Source organism: Oryzias latipes, chromosome 4 (genome assembly GCF_002234675.1).
Source record: "Oryzias latipes chromosome 4, ASM223467v1".
In the NCBI taxonomy this organism is placed as follows: Eukaryota; Metazoa; Chordata; class Actinopteri; order Beloniformes; family Adrianichthyidae; genus Oryzias; species Oryzias latipes.
In genome coordinates this window covers 17,524,234-17,546,615 of record NC_019862.2, presented here as the reverse complement: position 1 = coordinate 17,546,615, position 22,382 = coordinate 17,524,234, and the positions used below count along the sequence as shown (strand labels likewise).

The window sequence follows — 22,382 nt, the reverse complement described above, 5'->3', positions numbered from 1 at the left end:
AAATAATCAACCAGTCTCTTTTTCCGGTCTGCAGCCAATCAACATGCTGTCAACCCAATTCATTTATACAGGTCTTTGCTTCATTTCTCCCCTTCAGATTTTATGATGTTTGCAGCCCATTGAATTGCAAAACAGTAGCTGTCGAATCACCTGCTCTTCATAATCACTTGAAATAGATTTTTAAATGTTTATTCAACACAGTACATAAACTTGGAAGCAACAAGCTCCACTGCAATTTGTTTTTTGTATATATTATGCTTTAAATTGCCATCATTTATCTATGCAAAATGACCACATGTATTCATCTAAATATAAATAATTTTTGCTTACAAACAGACCTGCTGGATCTACAGAGCTTAGTTAACTTTGCAACTATGAAGAAAAAGTAATTCAAATGGAGCTTTTTCCTCTCTGCTTCAACAGTAAATGCCAAATTTTCCATTTGTTATGAACAACTCCTTGGTTTAGCGAAGTGACATGGAAATTACTTATTTTTTTCTCACACGTTATATGTTAATGTGCTGTTTTAGACTAAAATGTCATTTAAATTCAGCGTACAAGACCTGGAACAATCCAGTGTCTACATTTATAAAGGAGAGTTAGGTTACATTAAAAAATGATCCTGATCTCTCATTTAAAGGAAAGAACAGGTGCAGAAAATCTCACTGATATTAATTTAAAAGAACGTCGAGGAAATGTCAATTTAAAATTAGTTTTCTTTCTTTTGTCATTTTGGCAAGATGGCGAACGAGTCCAAATTATTTGCCACAAAAGTAAAGGAGGTAAAAAAACAAAGGTGAACAAAAAGGATGAAAAACATAAAACATAAAGGAAGTGGTTGGGTGCAAACTTTGGATATTAGATCCTTTTGTTTGTCTAGATATGCCAGAAAGGTCGGTCAGATCTTCTCAAAGTGTGTTCTTTTTCTTCTGCTTCTTACTAAACTGAAAACCTTTTTTTTGTTTTGTTTTTAATCGATGTTGATTTTAACACAACATGTTAAGAACATGTTCATTGTGTTGTTATATCAAACAAAATAATGTGAAGGTCATTTTTTTTCTTGATTGGTTGACAGCTCAAAATAACCCTGGGTTCTACTGGCATAAATTGACTCTGTGAAAATGAAGAAATGTTTTAACTAACGAGTGAAGCATTTTCAAATTTGATTGGCTGACGTGAAGCGGCCTGCAGATTGGTTGGTGACGGGGGAAGGTGGTAAATGGGTGATCAACTAAGACTGTGTCTGAGGTTGTAACTTCACTTAGTATCATTAGATCTGTGTGTGTGTGGAAGCCTTGTTAGAGTGTATGTGTTGTGTTCTTTCAAAGAAAGAAAAAAGTTTTGCAAGTATTACAAACTTTTTAGAGCTATATTTTTTATACATACTCAAGTATTATAAAGATATCAACAAGGACAAATTGGGATTGAAAGCACACAACAACTTACAGATGTGTTTTTGATATTTGCAGTTGTGTTTGTTTTTGCATACCTAAAAGTACATCCTTGTAAAATGGCATAATGTGCAATAAAGTTGAGTTTAAAAAAAAGCTCAAAACAACTCTGCACTCTTTTTTCTTTTTTTTTTTAGTTTTACAAACTTTCTTTTTTTTACCCATGTGAATATTTTACAACTGCAAAATACTTTTGAAGAGAAAAGAATTAATACTATCAAGGTATTTTGCAACATAATGTGCCAAAATGTACTGCCTAGTGAGAGCAGAATTCTTGTGGTCACGGATCAGGGTCTTTTAACAAGATAATGACCCACAACGCAAACGGCTGAAAAGAACGTTAAGAGTAAAACAAAAACAAAGCAAAACACTGAATGACCTTCTGGGCCCATATCTTAGTGAACATCAGTCTGAAGAGCTGAGATGTAATCTGGATAATTTCAAAAAGTTGTGCAATAGCAACCTTTTTGTGGAAGCCTCCTCATTTAATTTTTAACAGTATTTTCTTTAAACAGCAGTTCAAGGAACATCTAATATTCATTACACTTTTATTAATTACCCAAATCTCCTGTCCCGTTAAAGGATGCTGAAAGAGTTAAAATCTTAGATTTCTCCAGAGGAGATCTGACTCTGCTTTCTTTGTCTGTGCACCAATCACACCACATGCATCGATGAAGTCTGAGGCACACTTTGGTGGGGTGCTTACCACACTGACAATGAAAGTCATCAAGCATTTCTGCCCGGAAACTAAAGGTTTTGACCTCAGGCAAGTGAGTGAAACCTTTTCCAGGGTCCCTCCTACATAACTGAATTGATGCACAACAAGTAGTGGTGGCAACAAACCTCACATTACTGAGGTGTGAACGCAAAGTCTTTTCCAGTTGCCTTCAATACTTAGCTTATTATTATGGTCTGTATTTGATTCAGGATTCAGTAGAAATAAACGTTCCTTTAGGACAGGTTGTTAAATCTAGCAAAATGAATGAAGACCTTCACAAAAAAAGTTAATCATGAGCTTGTCCACCTTTACATCTGGTGCAAATGTGTCTTTTCTTACTCTAAAACACAGTTCTTGGACATCTTGACTGTTTTAAAATGGATGTGGTTGCTCAGAAAGGCAGATGGTTATAAAGCTTACCAGATGAATATGAAAAGAGTAACCCTGCTGTGAGCTGGATCAACCCACTTGGGCTTGCAACAGACCAAGACTTTCTAGGTATTTCTACAAGTCTACACTCAAAAAACGTTCACTTTGAATGAACATAAAAAAATTATGGAAAGGATTTCCACATGATTAGATTGTGTTACTTGAACAAAAATGAATCATGTTGGTCCTGCTTAATTTATTTAGGTTGGCTCAACTTAATGTATTTAGGTTCAAACTAATAAATTTAAGTTGATTCAATTTAAATAGAGCAGTTGCACCCAACTTTAAATTGATATTGTTGCTCACTCTAAAAAGAAAGAAGTTGATCCAATTTAATTGAATCACTTCAATTGGTCACCTAAGTAAATTAAGTTTATTTAACTTGAATTTCTATTTATTTCTTTAATTTTATTTATTCATCTGTAATTGATATGTTGTTCCAAAGTTACAACCAATGGGTCTTTTAATTTTCACATCAAAGACATGAATTACCCAGCAAAGTCCATCACAAGACAGGAGCTCAATTACCACGAACTCTGTGTTAAGTATTGGAACATTAACAGTTTGCCACACAAGGTGGTTGGTCATCATCCTCTACCAAACTTTAACTCATGGTGCAAAAAAAAAATAAACATAACAGTTTAAATCACTAGTTAAAACAGAGTAAAACAGCTAGACAATAAAACCCATGGTCAAAAACTCACACTTAGACCCCAATCTGCCCAGATAGACAAAGAAAATGGTATCCCACAATTCCTTGCGATTACTAATGCATCCAATTTAATGGTATCATGTTGGATCAACGTGATTGAAATTAGTAACTTTTAGATGGATTATTTTTATGTACAATCGACATGATTCATTCACGTAAGATTTACAAACATAAAATTTTCTTGTTGAAATCACAAGTTACTTTTTCGTTAACTTAATTGGCTGGTAATTTCCTTTTTTTGAGTGTAGTGTCCTCCAGATGAAAAAATGAAGTCAGATACACTATAAACTCTAATTTAGACTTTTAAAAAAAATCAAACATATCGACAAGATTTAGCAGCTGGGTGGCTCAGTTGGCTGGGTGTAGGATTGGCGCGTGGGAAACCAAATTTTGTTTCCCAGGGGTACAATGAGCTTAATGAACTAAGTGTGGGTCCTTTGGCAAGACCCTTCATGCTACTAACGATGTAGCCACAAGGTGCCCCAAGTCTCCCTGTGCTGGTCCCCAGCCCAGATAAAATACATGGTTGTCTCAGGAAAGACATCCAGCATAAAAAATCTCTGCCAAACCACCTGTGCAACTTACTGAAACCTGATTGGCTAATGGGATGTGCCAGAAAGGGAACAAACAAACTTAACAGCAAGATATGATGCTCAAAAACAAGATTATGTTTCCTTTGACATCAACAAATATACTATATCAGCGCAGTCCCCCTTATCCTAGTGACATATTCTTCCATGAAAGTGTAACCTTTAATTTATCATCGCTGCATTGAACGTACGCTCACGTCATCCACAAAATTACCCTTCCTATCAAAGCGCAGAACATCTCTTTAACAAATGATGTCTTCCATGGCACCCACTTCCCCTCTTCTTCAACACCCAGCATGTCACATAGACGCCCCTGTGTTAGTCACAAAGGCACAAAGGATTCTGCCACAGTAACAGACTGGATGCTGCATACAGCACGTGTGTCTGAAACACAAGCACATTTCTTCATGTGGTCGTGGCAGTTTCATCATTCCCTCCAGATGAACAGAGACAGACAGGCCTCACTGGGGCTCAGTTCTAAAAAGACTGCAGCACTTTCTTCTTTCTTTGTCATGTCTCTCCTCTTATCTCAAAGACAATAACTTTTTTGTTTATTTTACAGTGACTAGCATTCCCTGTTGTCTCAAGCTTGTTTTTTTTCTTGTTGTATTTATAGTGACAAGCCTCGGTTGTGACAGGCCATGACATTTTGGTGAAGCACATTACATTTAAAGGCCCTGTTTTACTTTATCGTATTGAATTATTCAGCATAATCTGTCATAGTGACAAGTCGTCAAAAAGCTGCAATTCTCAATGTTTTCTCGCCGTAACACAATTGGCAGAGGAAACGTTGAAGTTACAGAAACGTGGCGGCTGCAGAAACAGAGGTTTAATGGCTTTCTTTTCAGTTCTGCAAAGATGAGATCTACGCTTTCTTTAAGATAGTGATAACGTGTTAGCTCTTGCCACATTGACAAGCCTCTTTTCATCAGGGGAAATCTGCACATTTTCTAGGTCAACGTTTCAGAGGACGATGCAATAAAGGAATGAAAATAGGAGTGAAATTAGAGGATGAGAATGATCTACAAAAAGAGGAGAAAGACATGAGGACTTGATTCTTAAAGTGTGAGACTGATGTATTGTGTTTGCTTTGAGTGAGATTTGTGTCCAATAAGAAGCTGTTGCACATGTGTGTTGGTCTCTTGTTCTTCATGCAGTGCTACGTTTCCCTCTATGACATTATGACAAAGCAGCTGTCTTAAAAGCAGACATTTTTTTCATTGTGAGGCTTATGTTGAATCGCAAAAATCTGCTCTGAGACCTCAGCTCTCTGTGGGTAGACTTGGCCTGAAAATGTCGGCCATGTGTTTTTATTTCTCATAGATGGTTGGAACAATTTTGTATCCATGCTTTTCAAGATTATTGGCCTAGCACCTGTTGCCGGGCAGCCTTTGGTGTCTGCTGGGTGTTTGTGCCTCAAAAGACTATTATATCTTTATTTAGGACACAATTTTTTGATCACCTTTAAAGCAAAAATGTCATCCACTGTTCTAAGTTTTGGTTTTGTGAATTTACACTTCAGCAGAAGAAAAGAATGGAAAGAAAAGCTGAGTGACATGATGAAAAGAACAGGAAGAAAAGCTGAGTGACATGATGAAAAAAGTGATGAAAATCAAGAGCTGCCTAACATTTTTTATACTTATGACCCCTTTTTAGTGCAGCATTGTAGGATTTTTTTTTTCTAAAGATGAGAGCCATATATAACTTATTTTAAGATTGTAACTGCATTTCTGAGTATTTCTTTATTTAAGTTATGATGAATATGAGTTTTAAAAAGCTCTCAGCTGTGACATAGAGACTAAAAGGAGCTAGCATCTGGCTCAAAACTGTTGCACCGATAACATTAGGTTGGGGTTGTGAGGAGCTATAAGCTAGCGTGAGAGAGTATAAACAAACGGTTGATGGAGGTCCCACCCACAACTCAGAGTCAGACTTCCTTTGAGCTACTGTAGCTCTGCACAAACTATGTCCTAGAAAACGACACAGGTTTTTTGATTTTGCTTAAAAATGGCATGATCGTAACTGCAAGATCACTAGGAACCCTTTGATAGATCAAAAGGTGATTGGAGTGGGACTTAAAAATCATTTAGTGAACTCTATCATAGCTCCTACAATTCATCCTATCCGCTCAGAAAGGATGTTTTGTAGTAACAAAACAGAGGCAGCTGCTTGGTTCCAGGCAAAATTGAGCAGTCAACATTGTACATTTCAATAAAATGTGGCTTAAAATATTTATAGTTCTTTACGATGCCAATTCTTTAGAAAAGTGTTTTTGCGCACAAAGCTACCACAAAGCTGCTTCTAAAAATAAGGAAATGTGTTAACTAGCCAGGAGTCTGCTGAAAGCTGAGTTTGCGTTTTTTGCATTTTTTCCTGAGGAACAAAGCATTGTTTTTTGTGTATTCATAGTTTAGGGGATTAATGTACTTCATTTGACTTTTAAATACCCTTTAGATTCTAAGTTGACTTGCAAAATTAGCTAGCAAAAACTAAATGTTTCTTGTTGTTTTGGCAAAGCAATTTGTGGTATCAATTGAATCTGTTAGTTTAAAAGGGGCCCAAGTTCACAATTTTTCAAAAATAGAGATATTATATGTTCTATGGTCTTGAAGGGAAAAGCTATCTGATTATATGCAAAAAAGTCCCAAGTCTGCTTGACATTTAAAATACATTAAGTGCAAAATTCCTGGACTTGAGCCTCTCTTGCATGGGTTTTGCATTATCCCATAGATGGCAGCACTAGTTATCCAATATGGCAGTGCCCCTGTTTAATTCAAGAAGGGTCCAAGTCCAGAGACTTTAGTTTGCTAGTCCTCTGAAATGATAAAGTGAGGTGCTTCATATTATAGCATTTGCTGGTGCTAAATCTAGGTAAAGCATTAATCATTTGGTGTAGCCTGCCTTTAAGCTATGCAATTAAAATCATTTCCTGAAAAATCACTTGGACTTGGGCCCCTTTTGAACTAACTGATTCAATTCACACTGTACCAAAAAAGGAAAGAAAAAAAAACTCCTGCCCTACAGCAAATGGCTACTTTTGTTTATTCTTCTGTAATATTTTGTTGTGGACTGCCTGAGCTCTTATGTAACCACACTTTAGGAGTTTACACAGGGGTAAAGCTTCCCCTATATATCAATTCACATCGCGAGTCTTTCTTACTGTTTATAAATCTTGTCCTCCGGTCTGTGTTTCTGCACAATGAGAAAAATGTAGCCTACCTGTCATGTCAGAACAACAAAACAATAAAAAGCCTCCAACATAAAGTAAAAAGTTCAGTTGCTGTCAAATAAACTCTGAAGTGACCTGTCTTTTTCTCATTTGTTTGTCTTTTTAGTGTCCCCGCATTTTGTTTAGTTCAGAAAGCCTACCTTCAAATTAGAGTATTGAGGTTTTCTTGGGGATGGTTTCTCCAAATTTACAAAAACTCTCCAGAATTAAAAAGTAATGTATGCTTGAAAGTACATTATTGAGTGAAATTTATGGGAAAAAAGGGGCTACTGTTCCTTTTAATATGTGATATTAGCACATTAACCTTTTTCTTATTTGAAGCTCCTCATCTAAACACACTTGCATCATCGTGTCAGTTTCTGCTGAAAACACGCATTTCCAAACGGCTGAGCAGACTCTTTCAGAACCAGAGGGTCACTCAATTAGCCAGCACATCAGAGTGATGTTAAACATGCAGATTACTAACTTGGGCTTCATGGGCTTGAGTTTGGAGTAGAGGAACTTTCTGCTATTAAGATCAGAGCTCAACTACAAAAATGTGAAAATGTAATCCAGAGTTTGACAACATGTCTTCTTTTGTAGATTAACTCAGAAATAAAAAAAACTTTTACTAAGCCTTTGAGTATAATTTTATGATTAGGACATTGGGGTATTCTCAACAAAGAAATTTTGTATTTAGTATTTTCGGGATTTGATTTATGTGAGTTTTATGCGTCTGTTTAGTGCAGTGCTTCTCAAATTGTGGGGGCGGGCGCGATGCGATTCCAGGGGGTCGCGCAGTAGTGGCGGTCTTAGGCACAGTTAATAAAAATGTAACTGTCCGCAAATTTAACGGGGGGCTGCGGTCAAAGCGGCTGAGTGCTTGGAAAATAATCTGCGCCACCATTGGTTTCCTATTATCTGTTCTATCACAGAGTTTGTAACAGAAACCTGTGAACTGCAGTCCCTGCAGCTGCTCCTGTCTCCTGTCACACGCGGTTTGGGAGTGTGAGAATGAAAGGGGAGGGGTAGGGGGCTCAGGCTGTTAGGTGGAACGCGCACACAGAGCCTGCCTATTACGCAACAACAGGATCATCACGTGCCTTTTGATTTTATCAGCTCATGCTAATAATGTCATTCTTTATTGTAGACATTTTGATGACGTGTCTTTATTTCCATAAATGTATTCTTTGTCTGCCTGTCGTTTACTTGGTATCAGTATTTGACATAAAGACAGCAGGTAATGCAGGAAAACAGCTGCACTTTATGAGATCATAAATAAACAATCCATCATTTAGGAAAAAAAATCAGCACAATTTTCTTTGCCTATTTCTTCAGACTAAAAACGTTAAACATATTGGTGCTGCTGTGTTGATGTTTCAGATCAATTTACATTTAATATTTATTGAATGAATTATTTTTCTCAGCATCAAATGGTTCAGTTGGTCAAAATGTTTCTAGTTTAAATAAGGAATGACAGATTCTTTTTAATTTCAGGGCACTTTAAACTTCCTTTCTGTTTCAGACTATAACAGGGTTTCTGTGTGGCTAAATAAAGTTATTATTTGATGAAAGTGGACTTGAATTGCTTTTTTCTTTTGTTAATGTTAAAAGATACAATTTTAGGTATACTTACACAATTTTTACAGATACTAGCCTGTATATTGTCACCGCAGTGAGTGTGTGAGTGTGTGTGTGTGTGTGTGTTGGGGGGGGGCGGCGAAACATTTTCTTTTTCCAAGGCAAGGCCTTGCAAAATATTATTGAGAAGCACTGGTTTAGTGCAATTTTGTATGTTTTTTTCATTAGGTAAGTACATATATCTACTAAAGCTCAATAATTTCCAGTTAAAATGGGAAATAAAATTTCAAAAACACCATACTTTTCATTCTGTAGCACCCTATCCTACTTACACATCATATTGCATAAACAAGCTACATACAGAGAATTTATGGGTTTTCCATTGACATAATGGAATCCTTAATTCCTTATTTTAACGTCAATCACACTGGTCCCAACAAAGTTGGTGTTTATGCCAGAACAAGGTCAAACAAGGTAACAAATGCAAGTACGCACACATGCTGCATAATGTAAATCAGGGCTAAGTGGCATCTTTGAACAACAGTCTAATCTGGTGTAAATGGTTTTAGCTAATTTTCAGCTGATGAGCTGACCTCTTTTGTCATTTGACCTCTGTACTTCAACCTCAACACATACAAATAAAGGAAAAGAGATCGAAGCAAGACGATAAAGGGACTCCTAATCCGGCATCTGTTCTGGAATTACTTCCCCTTCTCCCGTGTGAGACACAACAATGATTTAACAGGGTCTTTGACTGCTACAGATTTACCTGCTGTTTATCCTGCCATAAAACGGCGTCTGGCTTTGTTCACGGTGTAGCGCGGGTGGAGGGAATGCACCTCAGTGGGGGTGGAAGGCTCTCTGCAATCACATCCTCCAATGTGTCAAAAGTAATTAGGGTGATTGTTGAATGTGCCCTATTATGTGCAGAAAGGGTGTGTGTTGTGTGCTGTTAATTAGAATGATGAGCAGACTTTAATAAGGCCGGCACAGACACTCCAAAACAATACCGTCTTGTTTTCTTCTGATTAGACTTTTCCTATAAAGATGTATTCACAAGAGGGTTTACAAATACATGCTCCTTCTTAAGGAATTTGTTTGAAAGGACAAACAAAACGTTCAAAATCACAGGTGTCTATACATATATATATATATTTATATATATATATATATATATATATATATATATATATATATATATATATATATATATATATATATATATTTAGAAAGCAAAAGTATGTTTTAATTGATTAAATTAAGGGTATTAGGTAAAGGAGGTTTTTGTTTCATCTTTTTAATTATATAAATGGCAAGTTTGGTCAGCAAAACCCTCATGTGCAGGGAACTACTTTATTACTAGTCAACACGGTAAAGTATGGAAAAACAGTCCTACTTTTTAAATAGTTAATTTTTGTTCTTTTTTTATTATTTTTCACTTTTAATTAAGTGTTTTAACAATTGAGATTGTGAAGAAGTCTTATAAAAAAAACAAATAACGTGAAATGTCTAAGTTTTAACTTCCATCTTCTAGTATTATTTCCATCCATCCATCCATCCATCCATCCATCCATCCATCCATCCAACCATCCATCCAACCATCCATCCATCCATCCATCCATCCATCCATCCATCCAGCCAGCCAGCCAGCCAGCCAGCCAGCCAGCCAGCCAGCCAGCCATCCATCCATCCATCCATCCATCCATCCATCCATCCATCCATCCATCCATCCATCCATCCATCCATCCATCTTCTGAACCTGCAGAAGCCTTTTTGAAGTTTAGGCTTCGATGAAGTCTTTCTCAGCTTGTTGTTCGAAAGCTAGTTACACCCTGAGCAGGTTGGGAGTCTATTGAAGGGTCAAAAAACCACACTGAGAGGCAATTTAGAACTATGGGAGAAAAAGCCATGCATGCACAGGGAGAACATGCAAACTCCACAAAGAAAGGTCCCAGCTGGAAATTGAACCATGTGAGGTGAGAGTGCTAAGCTCTGCACCACCAAGCAGCCCTTTCAATATTCTAAGGATTTAAGTTAATTCCTGCCTTATCAAGCCACCACCATCTAGTAACATTAACCCTCATTCACAAATGTTCTTGTAAGAATTTCCCTAAATGTGTTCTTGACATATGCTGTAAGGAACATCAACGTTTTCATGATGTGCTTATAAGAAGCAGAATTGTTTGCAAATGTATTTGTGCAATTAACAAATCTGATTTATTTTTCCAAAGCATATATACTTGTTTCTATCAATTATTATGGGAATCAAGCCTTTTTCAGATCATGTCCCTTCTTGCAAAACTTTTGTGTAATGCTTTCTTGCCAATAATCTCTCACTGTTGACTCCCTTTTGCTCAAAATGTTTAATCATTCACGTTTACCCAGATTCCCCAACAAACATTAAAAATATCTGCACAAAATAAAACTGATATCTTCTGCATGTCACTGTTTTTGTTGCTTTTATCACAAACTGTCACCAAGCTTCAATAATCAGCAAATTTATAAATCGATCACATCCGTCACTGTTAGCTTCATTCATTTTTGCATGGCAAGCATGTCATTATCAAAATGTCCTTCCATCTCCAGGGAGAGTTGGAAAAACTGGGTTTTGCAGTAATTAGGTGAGCTCATTGATGAAAAAAAGGAGCATCCTGGGTAGACAAAGGATAACAGCTATAGAGAGGTGGAGCGAGGAAAAAGATGCACATAGGGAGAGTACGAGGAGGAGAGCAGATAATGAGAGGTAGTGTGACAGCATGAAAGAGTGCAAGAGGAGCTCACGTTGAGAATGAAAGGGCTGCTTGCCCACGGCTGCCTCATGGTGTGATGTCGTTGCAGTCTGTTGCCATGTTTTATTAGAAACACCACCATGCTAAGGTCTGTATTATGGGCTTGCCAGCTTACTTATGTTGGCTCCAGCTTCTCAGTGTGTCCGCTTGCTGGGCTGTGTCAGTGTTAATTTTAAATACATTAAGTTAGGTCAGCTACACAAAACACAGGGAAACCCACATTAGCATTAAATTACGATTAAAAAAGGCCCATCAGTGGACCAAGTGGTATTTTTTTTTTTACTGTAGATTGACAGAGGTTTGTTAACAGATAAAAACTGGAGAGAAGCACACAAAGGAGATCAGAAAGTGTTTTTAAAAAATAGTTTTCAATATTTCCTATTGTACTTAAATCTGTATTAGATGTATGACAAATTCATGTCAAGGTTTGCAACAGCATGAAAGTTTTAAAAATGTTATTAGTGACTTACTGTCAAAGTTGTGACTTAAAAAGCTGAGTGAAACATGGCAAAACAAAATAAATGTAAAAACTGGAAATATGGGAAACCAAAAGATAAACATGAAAGAACACTAGAGATCAGTCCTGACACTTTGATAGAGGACAGAATGCTGTGCAGTAAGTTCAACACTTAACAGGACATGCACATTCAACCCCTTAAAAGAAGGTAAAGATAAGACCAGCTGTAAAATTGTTGTGCATTTCAGGTGAAGCCTGAATTTTTCGGATTTACTGGAATTCTCTGCTGTCCAGAAAAAATGACATTTCTGAGAGAGGTGTACGGTCATTTACTCCTGCTGACTGATCCCACATTAGTGGGCAAATTATGTGACGGGTAGTAAGAACATTCATGTGGTCTGGAAAAATATGATATGGGTGCTCTTTGTGCTTTTGAAGCCGTTTTGACCTGTAATGTAATGTTTTCTGGGCAGTGAGCCGTAAAGTTACACCTGTTAGCACAATTGTCCATCATCCATTCCCGTTTCTCTGCAGGGACAGAGTACTTGCTTAGAAAAAACAACAGCTTTTTTTGTTTTAAAAACTTGCAGAAAAGTGCATGTGCTGCATTCACATCTGTGTTGAACAGATTGCCAATCAAAAATAACAAAAATAAAGAAAAGGGTGCAGTTTCTGCTGTGTGCTGCACTCCCAATATACAATGGGGTTAAATGGGTTCATTGCATAAAAAAAATCTTTAAAGCATCAGATGGTAAAAAATTTGTGACATTTTTATGTTGGAAAAAAACAACCAAGGTCTTTACGTTCATAAATTGGGCTCAAATGCATCCTTAAAAATGAAGATTTTTTTCTTTGCTTACACCATACCTGGACTTATTCCTGTCAGGGTTTTTGCCATGAAATAAAAACAATGTTGTTGAATGAAATGGAAAGCTGGATGTCAAATCTTGATTGTAATTGTGGTGTAGCTAAGGACAACAATCCCAAACAGACCAGAAAATCTACAACAAAATGGTAAAAAAAAAGGAAATATAAATAAATGATTGCTTGAAACCTTTATGAAATGAGCCAATCCAATAACCAGTAAATAAATCTTCAAAGGTGTCTTTGTGTTTATAGCTGCTCTGCTTAGTCTGCATACTACAAATAATGCAGTGTTTTGCCCTCTTTCTGTAAAATGTAACTGCAGTTTGAGTTGCAGTTGTCTTTGTCATTTTGCTTTAAATACAGTCTGATCTGATGTTAACTTGCAATGAAATCTGTTTCTGGGAAAAATATTGGCAACTACCCTGAATGCTTTCCTTTTGAAAATGATCCTTTCCCATTGTGTAAATAAACGGGAAAAGATTATCTTCAAATGACCTCAAGTTGCTTGAAAATGGCCTAAAACCCTTTCCAGTCTTACTGGCAGGAAAAATAAAATCAATAAGATCTCTCCTGATGTCTTTGCTTTAATATCTGATGTTGCAGGCAAATTGATAGAAGTTTAGCTTTTCACGGAGGTAGGTGTAGTTGCTAAAATATTAATTAGGTTTTCATAATTAAAATATAGGGTACTTTCTTTTATTATTTTTGAGGCTGCAGAACTGTTTCTTTTAAAGGAGTAGTTATAAATTAAAATGGGATTACATGGATTACCTTTGTCCCCATTGTATCATTCCAATAGAGCATTTGTTTATGCTGTATCAAACGGATTCTTATCTCTTTCTATCAAAGCCAGAACAAAGGGGAAGTGCACTGCAGACAGTATGCAAATAACATTTTTTTTATATGAAAGACATGCATCATAAAGTAGTGCTCAAGATGGCAACTTTAATTAAACTTGTGCATTTTTTCCTTCTGCTACTCATTATTTTCCCTTCTTTCTTTTTTTTTGTCCCTCTGACAGAGACAGTGATGGACACAAGGACTGCGACAGCTGAGCTCGGCTGGATATCGTTTCCTGCCAATGGAGTAAGAGCCATTGTGCAACGGTTTACTGTTCGTGTGTGTGGTGTGTGCGCATGTGTGTGTTGGTGTGCCGGCACCTGTGGGGAAAGCGGTTTGAGAACACTTTACAGTGGTCCATTAACGAGTCATTCAAATTTTTAATTACAGTGGCAAGGTGACACCAATTAACCACTGCTAACGCCGAAAAGAAGGCATTCCAAGGGATCATAGCAGTGTAGCACTCAGGAGTCTGAATTCAACAAACACTAAAAATGAAATTAAGTGGAATGGAACAGAAGAGGTTGTTCCACGCTGTTTTTGTTAAACTCAGTTAGCTTCTTCTTGCTCTGGCTCAGCATCTCGCTGGTCACAGTGGACTGTGTTCGAGGTGAGGGGCTCTAATTGTGATGGATGGTTGTCCCTGTGCAGCATGGAGCAAGGTTGAGGAGAGAAAACAAGAAGAAGGAAATAAGAAATTGGAGGCAGGAGGGGAAATAATGGAGAAAGTTTCAAATGTGTCAGGCTGCATTAAATCCATTGAGTGTTTTAGCTTTTTTAGCTTCTCATTGTGTTTCTCTCTTGCTTCACAACTATTGCCCTGCCTCACACAAAAAAAAAAAATGCCACCAGTGGGAAGAGGTGAGTGGATATGATGAGAACCTCAACACCATCAGGACATACCAAGTGTGCAACGTGTTTGAGCCCAGCCAGAACAACTGGCTGCTCACCACGTACATCGACCGACGGGCCGCACAACGTATCTACGTGGAGATCCGCTTCACTGTCCGGGATTGTGCCTCCATACCCAATGTTCTGGGCTCCTGCAAAGAGACGTTCAACCTCTACTACCTGGAAACAGACAGGAGAGAAACAGCAGGCAACAGGGGAGTGGAATACTGGGCAAACGCACCATTTCTAAAGGTAAATATCATCAAACAAGACCTGTAAAGGATTATTTGATCTCCTTTTGATTTATCTTTTTTCCTTTCTTGGTCAGGTGGACACTATAGCAGCAGATGAGAGCTTCTCCCAGGTTGACTTTGGAGGGAGACTGATGAAGGTGAACACAGAAGTACGGAGTTTTGGCCCGTTGTCCAAAGGAAGAGGGTTCCATCTGGCTTTCCAGGACCTGGGTGCCTGCATGTCCCTTCTGGCTGTCAGAGTTTTCTACAAGAAATGTCCCAGCATTGTGCAAAACTTTGCTTATTTCCCAGAGGTGAGAACAGCAAAGTGATTCTTTCAGCATTTGTAGCAACTGATGTAGAGCTTCATTGATTAATAAAGATTGACATGTAACATCAGAATTACTACAGAAATCATAAAAAGAAGGGTTTTTTTTCTGTGGAAAATTATGAATTAGAAGAAGATAAACTATATAGAAAAACAAAACAAAAAAGGATTGTGAAAAGTTCTTTCATTTCATCAAGCAGGAACTAAGCCAAAATAATGGGAGCTAAGTTTATATGTATGCAAATTTGATTTTTTTTTTTTAATTGATCAACTTTTGAAACAAAATTGTTTTAGAAATTAAGTAGAATTTAAAAGATTATATCTATCTAATTTAATAAATACTAACCCTTGGAAGCACTGTGTGAAGAAACTGGATTGTCTAGAAAGGACTGTATTGTATTAGTTCGTAACCCCGTCAGTTTCTTGCACACAGAAATAATGAATAATGACTCAAAAGACAGTAACTTATCTTTTTTAGGTTTACTCCGCACAAAGACCACAGATTTGTACGCAGGGTTACAGACAGATGACCACGGCGCATTCAAAGTCCGAACGAAGGGGTTCAGGAAAAAGGGTTGACATATATACCTTGCATTTGCATATTCAGAACCTCATTCGATGGATCATGGTGTGAAAAACCCACCCACAGACTGTTGCAGGCTAGATGTTCGAAGGTCAGAGCACCTAAAGTGTCAGATCTCTCTGGGGTTATCACAGACATTTGCCAGAACGCATACACCAGAACACACAAAGATGAAAAGGGAGGATGTTAAAGGAATGTTTGCTCTGTCTGGAGTGTAATATAATTTTGAGATGATAATACATAGTGAATCCAGTTTAAGTCATTAATGTGATAAAAGGTAAAAGTTAGTATAATAAAATGTAAAAAGGGAGTTTCTAACTATTCTGTTTCTAATCATTCCTAACACACTGTTTATTTAATCTAGACCCTGAACTAAGTGAAGCATCTCCGTCACAGCTCACACACAGCCAGAGCCGACCCAGAAAGCCTTTGGGAGGCTTCATGCTGCAGCTAGTCGAACTTCTGCCACTGATTAAAAAAGTTCCAACCATCCATCCATTTTCTAAATCCGCTTAATCTCTTTTGGGGTCACAGGGTTGCTGGAGCCTATCCGTAGTCACTGTTGGGTAAAGGGGGGGGGGGGGGGGGTACAACCTGCACAGTTTATCATTTAGAAACTTTTCTATTCAAAAGAACATAGCTTACAAGCAGCATTAACTTCACTCTCCTTTCATGTGACTTAAAATTTGTTTTTAAACTTTCTCATTTTTTTTAAAAGGTATTTCTTTGGGGGAAAAACACAAATATACATAAACACATGACCCCTCCATACACAAACACAAAGCTGTGAAAGAATGTTGGTTTAAGTTAATGTAAAATGAAACATTTAAAAAAAAAAAACTAAAATGTGATGATCAGAGAAATGTTTTAATGCAGAAAGACAAAAAAATGTGACTAATTCACATATGAAGAAAAGGATTATTAGATGATTCTCAGAAAAGAGACTGATTGTTTTATGTCTTTTGATGCTGCAGACGCTGACAGGAGCAGAGTCCACCTCACTAGTCATTGCTAGAGGAAGCTGCATAGAAAATGCAGAGGAGGTGGACGTGCCTATAAAGCTCTACTGCAACGGAGACGGAGAGTGGATGGTACCCATCGGCAGCTGCAGCTGCAAGGCAGGCTATGAACCAGACAGCAGCAACGTGTGTCGAGGTGAACATTTTCTCTAAACAGAAATTTCAGTGACAAAAGAATTTGGTTAGGAATATTTCACTTTAGCAAACTCTCTTGTTTTGTGCATACATTTCATATTGTTTTGGGTAAAAGACCAACAAGGCGGCATGACAGCAAATCAATATGCATCCACCATCTTTGCAGCGTTCAGCCTCAGTAGGGTTACTCAGACTGCAATCCACACCTCAACACAATGAATGGCAAGAAGATTACGATAATGACTGAATGTGCAAACAAAAAAACACCACAAATTTAAAAAGAAAATATAACTTATAGTACATTTGTTCTGTTCTGACTTGATATATATAACAACATCATAACTGGACATATTACAGTTAATTGTTTGTGTAAACTCTGCTGAAAATGCTCTTTTTTTTGACCAGCACAGGACAGAGTATTGCCTTTTTAGCACTTTTAGCTGAATAATGTTATGCACATATAGGGCTCTTTCTGATACATCTTAGCCTGAGGGTTCTGCACACAATGCTCCATATGTTAATATTTGCTGAGGCACACTTGGATGAATGTGTTACAGAAATAGCTTTTCTTCCTCAATGTTCCAGATATCTGCACCTCTTTTTCTTCCTTTTTATATCTGGCCTCTTTCCCCATTTCCTCTCTACAGTAGTACCCATCATTTCTTATTCTCCCTGGAGAGTCTCATTCATTTGATTGAATGTGAGGGTGCACGTGTGAAGCTGTGTGATGTATTTGCATATGGGGATATGATAAGTCAGTGCGCTGCATCCCATGTTAATTAGTTTAGCGTGTTCAAGACAGATTAGTCTTCTGCAAATTAGTACTGAACTTTCAGAGTACAGAGAAGTAGAGGGGGCACAAAAAAAACAAGGAAAGAAAGTTTGATTGGGGGAGGCTGAGAGAGGTTGAAAGCTAAAAGATATGAAAAAGGAAGCAGAGACTGATAGTCGACTGTCTGCCTTGGGTTAAACCTATTATGCAGACAGACTGAATTGTTTGCCGAACTGTTGATGGCAGTTTGTGTTTTACACAGACAACATTTTCACTTTTTTCTATATTCTGATTGTTTTTATTTATTTATTTTTTGTAAAACAGTTGTGTCATGAGGAATTGTGGGTAAGTCTCATATTGACATGTTTGTAAGAGTTAAATTGTGCACAAAATATTTCTTAAAAAGAAATGAGAGGTTTAGATTAGCAAAAACTAACAATAGACAGGATGCAATCTAAATCCGTTAACCTTTAATTCTAGTTTAATGTAGCTCGAAGTCGTTTAAGATCCCAGGCCAGCTGAAAGACCTAGTCTGTCCAGCTTGTCCTGGGTCTTTCCCGGGGCCTCCACCCAATGGGACGTGCCCAAAACACCTTCCCAGGGAGGCGTCCAGTGGGCATCTGAACCAGATGCCAGAGCCAGCTCAATTGGCTTCTCTTGATGTGGAGGAGCAGCAGCTCTACTCCAAGCTTTCTCCGGGTCACTGAGCTTCTCACCCTATCTCTAAGGGACCGCCCAGCCACCTTACGGAGGAAGCTCATTTCAGCCGCTTGTACTCGGGACTTTGTTTTTTCGCTCATGACCCATGTGAGTATTGGAACGAAGATCGACTGGTAAATTGAGAGCTACGCTTTCTTGCTCAGCTCTCTCTTCACCCAAATGGACCGGTACGGCGATCGCATAACAACAGACGCCACACCAATCTACCTGTCGATCTCACGCTCCAATCTTCCCTCACTCGGGAACAAGACCCCAAGAAATTTAAACTCCTCCACCTGGGGCAGGAGCACACCCCCCACCCAGAGAGGGTAAATTTAGTTACTCAAGCAAAATCTGGGGAATGTGATTTAAGCGTTTCTGGATAGGACTTTGCATGATATGAAAAGGATGCATAGTCATACCCAGAAAAGACATCAATTCAACCCATTGAATTGATGTCATTTCAGTTGGACACACTTTTTTTAAAGGACATTTGAGCTCTTTACTGTATAGTTAGGGCTGTATTAGCCAAAGCTTGATATTAAAAGGGTAAAAAAATCCTGCCCCACGTATGAATGTTGATAGTCTGGATAAATGGTAATGAATTGTGCTTCCATTCATTGTTCTTGTTTATTTTTTTAATTGAAATGGTTTATTTCAAGCAATTAGGTAGAAATAATACACAACAGCAATATAATCATCAGTTATACATTCATACAGTAACTAATCAAACTTAGGATAATTATAAATATTAATAAATATTGCTGGAAAGGGAGTGGAAGGAAGCAAACTTATATAATCCCACCCCGTTATACTATAACCATTTTATTACATGATTTATCAATATCCGGTTCTTAGGTTTTATCAGACAGAATTAAAAATTATAAGATATCGATAAAGCACATGACAAAGATGAATTACTTAAGTATTACGTCAAAAATAACTATTTTAGAAATCAACATGGCAAATGCAGATCAGTCATCTGAAATATATGCAGATTATGTTACTTATAAAAGCCATTCATATGAATAAACATAATACTATATCAATAAAATAGACAACACTGTTTCAGGAATTTTCATAGCAAAATTTCATCAAGTATCAAAAGTTAAAAACATGTGCAAAATTATGCTACATTAGGAAAGATTTTTGAATCACTTGATCAATTTATAATCTAGTCATTGTTATCACATTTTAATGTTGATAGATTTGTGTTTCAAAATTTATTTAGTGAACAAAAGAGTATTTAATTGTGGTTTTGGAATTGTGGTCTACAAAAAATTGTTTGGTGAGGTGACTTTTCCATTAAGAGGACACAAGTAGAAACTTTGTTTGTGTATGAATAGTAAATTATCGAAGTTTAAAACCATAATAAACTTGATAACAACATGACTCTTAGTTAATATTTATTTAAGGTTTGTTTAAAAAAAAGCTTCTGTTCTACCATGCACGTTTTTCTGTTTCCTAAAACTATTTTAAAGTCTCGGCTGCACGGTGGCGCAGTGGTTAGCGCTCTTGCCTCACAGCCCATCAGTGGGGGACCTTTCTGTGTGGAGTTTGCATGTTCTCCCTGTGTATGCGTGGGTTCTCTCCGTGATCTCCGGCTTCCTCCCACCATCCAAAAACATGCTTCATAGGTTGATTGGCAACTATAAATTGACTATAGGTATGACTGTGAGAGTGAATGGATGTGTGATTGTGGACATTCTACCCTGCAACAGACTGTCCAGGTTGTCCCCTGCCTTCGCCCACAAGTGGCCGGGATAGGCTCCGGCAGCCCCGTGACCCCGAAAGGGAAAAACGGCATAGAAAATGAATGAATGAATGATGATTTTAAAGTGTTTAAGGGGCATTGAAGTCTACAATCACATATTAAGAATGCCCGGCTCTTATTGCATGCAAAAATGGTTCCCAGGAAAGAGAATTGTGATGATCCAGTCCTGTGAACCATGATAAATGTTGGACTGTAAGTCAAACACAGCAGAGGGAAGACAATGAAAGTTTTTTTTTTTAAGTAGACACCTGCCTGCACTTCTTTCAATTTTCAGGTATCCCACTATGTTATTTTAAAAGACTCATTGTGCATGTTAGCTTTGCTTCCATCAAAAGTGACGCTCAGCGGGATATGCTTACCATCTAAAGACCTAAATCAAAGACAAACTAATCTGACGTGTTGACTGCTTCTGCGATGACTGCGTAAACACGTTTGCTTTTACCATTACTTGCAGTTTCAAGCATAGTATGACAGATCATATCTTGCAGTTTTCTCCTCAATCTGTTTTTTGCGTCCTTTTTCCCCAATCAACTGATAACAACTTGGCAGGAAGCTGGACTTCACTACTGGGACAGATGGTCTCTTTTTGTGTGTTTGTGTGAAGGTTTGAGAGTGTCAAGCCACGAAAATGGTGTTTGTTTTTCACCAAATCACCATATTGCACAAACCATACGGCTAAACTGGCTCATGATCAGAGCGGGATCCATTGTGTGTGTGTGTGTGTGTGTGTGTTTGGCACTGTCTGACTCTTTCTCTCTGTCTTTGTGGGTACGCTTAAAAGAGCAAAAGATAAAGTGTGTTTTTGAAAAAAAAAAGAAAAATCTCACCCTTTTTCCAGTGCACTGGACTTCAAATTTGATGCATGCTCTTTTTCATGTTAGAAGCCCAACAATCCATTTTAAACCAGTAGGTTTTTAATTATTGCATAAACAGAATGTTTGCCAACTTTGGTTGGCTACCACCTACTGAATGTGTGGCGCCACGCTTCTTTTAGAACAGCAAACTAACAGGTCACTCTATTACAAGTAAGTGCAAAACCCGCAAACGGTACTTACATATTGTACCAAATGACTGTTTTCTAGTTTGGAATCCATAAACGTGCAAACACAGGGACCAAAGGGAGGCATCGAGAGATAAGTAATGAGGATAGGTGAGCAAGACATGTTGCCATGGTGACACGCCCCATGTGTATGAGCAAGATTGTTGAATAAATGACCTTGACAAGCCAGATGTCTATCGGCCTATTGAAGACAGGAGGAAAGGAACGTGCACGGGGCTTCTGACTATCCTGTAGAGAGGGCAGGTAGACTTTTATAAATGATGAAGCTTAACAAACATGAAAGATTGGAAAATGGATTGAGCAAAACAACTATTATACTAGGAGTTTTTTAAGCTAACCCAAAATATTGTCTTCATTAATGTCTAATATTTCAGATATTTTTCAATAGTTGGGATCAGTTTAAAGCTTTCCAGTTTAAGTGCCTTTTAACCAGTCTTCCAGAATTTAAGCAAGTGAAAAGATCAGAAAAACCTTCCTTTTTTTCTATATGTTAGAAAGAAAGTAGGGTTTCCAGAGGGCATCCTCTGAGTATTTATTTTATGCTTTTATTTTTTCCAATTGAAATTTACCCGCGCATTAAAGTCATGATTAATGTTTTCGATTTGCTTTCAATGAAAAAGTGTGGGCTATAAAAAGAAAATGAAACAAAATCAAAGTGGTTACCTTCCATTAAAGTTAACTGACAGGAACATATGTCACACCACTGGAACTTTATGGAAGCATCATTGACATCATGATAAAATGCTAGCAACAACATATCAAGACCACAGATGCATTTATCTTATTAAAGGGTCCTAAACCTGAGTAATGGCAAATCACAGAGTGGAAAGCTGTTTTCCAGGGAGATTCTTTATTAATCTTAATCTCGCTTTTTATACGAGCATGTGTTCAATGAAAAAGCGAATATAATGGAATCATTAAGCTTTATTCCATCTAAGTCTTTTTTTTCTCCTATTTTTGATTTAAATGTTCGTTTAAAAGTTTGTTTGTTTTTTGGCCATACAAGAAATAGTTCCAGTTGTACATGATTTTCTGTTTGTGTCTTTTTCTGGGAGGTCAGCTTAGATGATAGAGTATGATAGCTTAAATGCTGCATAATTTATGTGAACAAGGTGTGGAAACCTAATCATTGCTGTACATAAGGAACAAGATTATTTAAGAAAGTTAATTGTGACCTGGTTAACCTGTGCCTTTGCAGACATGTGATCCTACCATATATGCAATCTGCATGCAGCTTGCATCTATT

At 37.5% G+C, this 22,382-nt stretch overlaps 1 protein-coding gene across 1 annotated transcript in view; it reads left to right on the top strand.

Annotated features, from left to right (window-relative positions):
• The window catches only part of LOC101169846 (ephrin type-B receptor 1), a 95,843-nt gene that overhangs the window by 14,168 nt on the left and 59,293 nt on the right, over positions 1-22,382 (top strand). The window contains exons 2-5 of the mRNA XM_011474166.3: positions 13,824-13,888; positions 14,495-14,785; positions 14,862-15,080; positions 16,652-16,832. Coding sequence (XP_011472468.1) covers positions 13,824-13,888; positions 14,495-14,785; positions 14,862-15,080; positions 16,652-16,832 — 756 coding nt within the window. The remainder of the gene's footprint in view (positions 1-13,823; positions 13,889-14,494; positions 14,786-14,861; positions 15,081-16,651; positions 16,833-22,382) is intronic.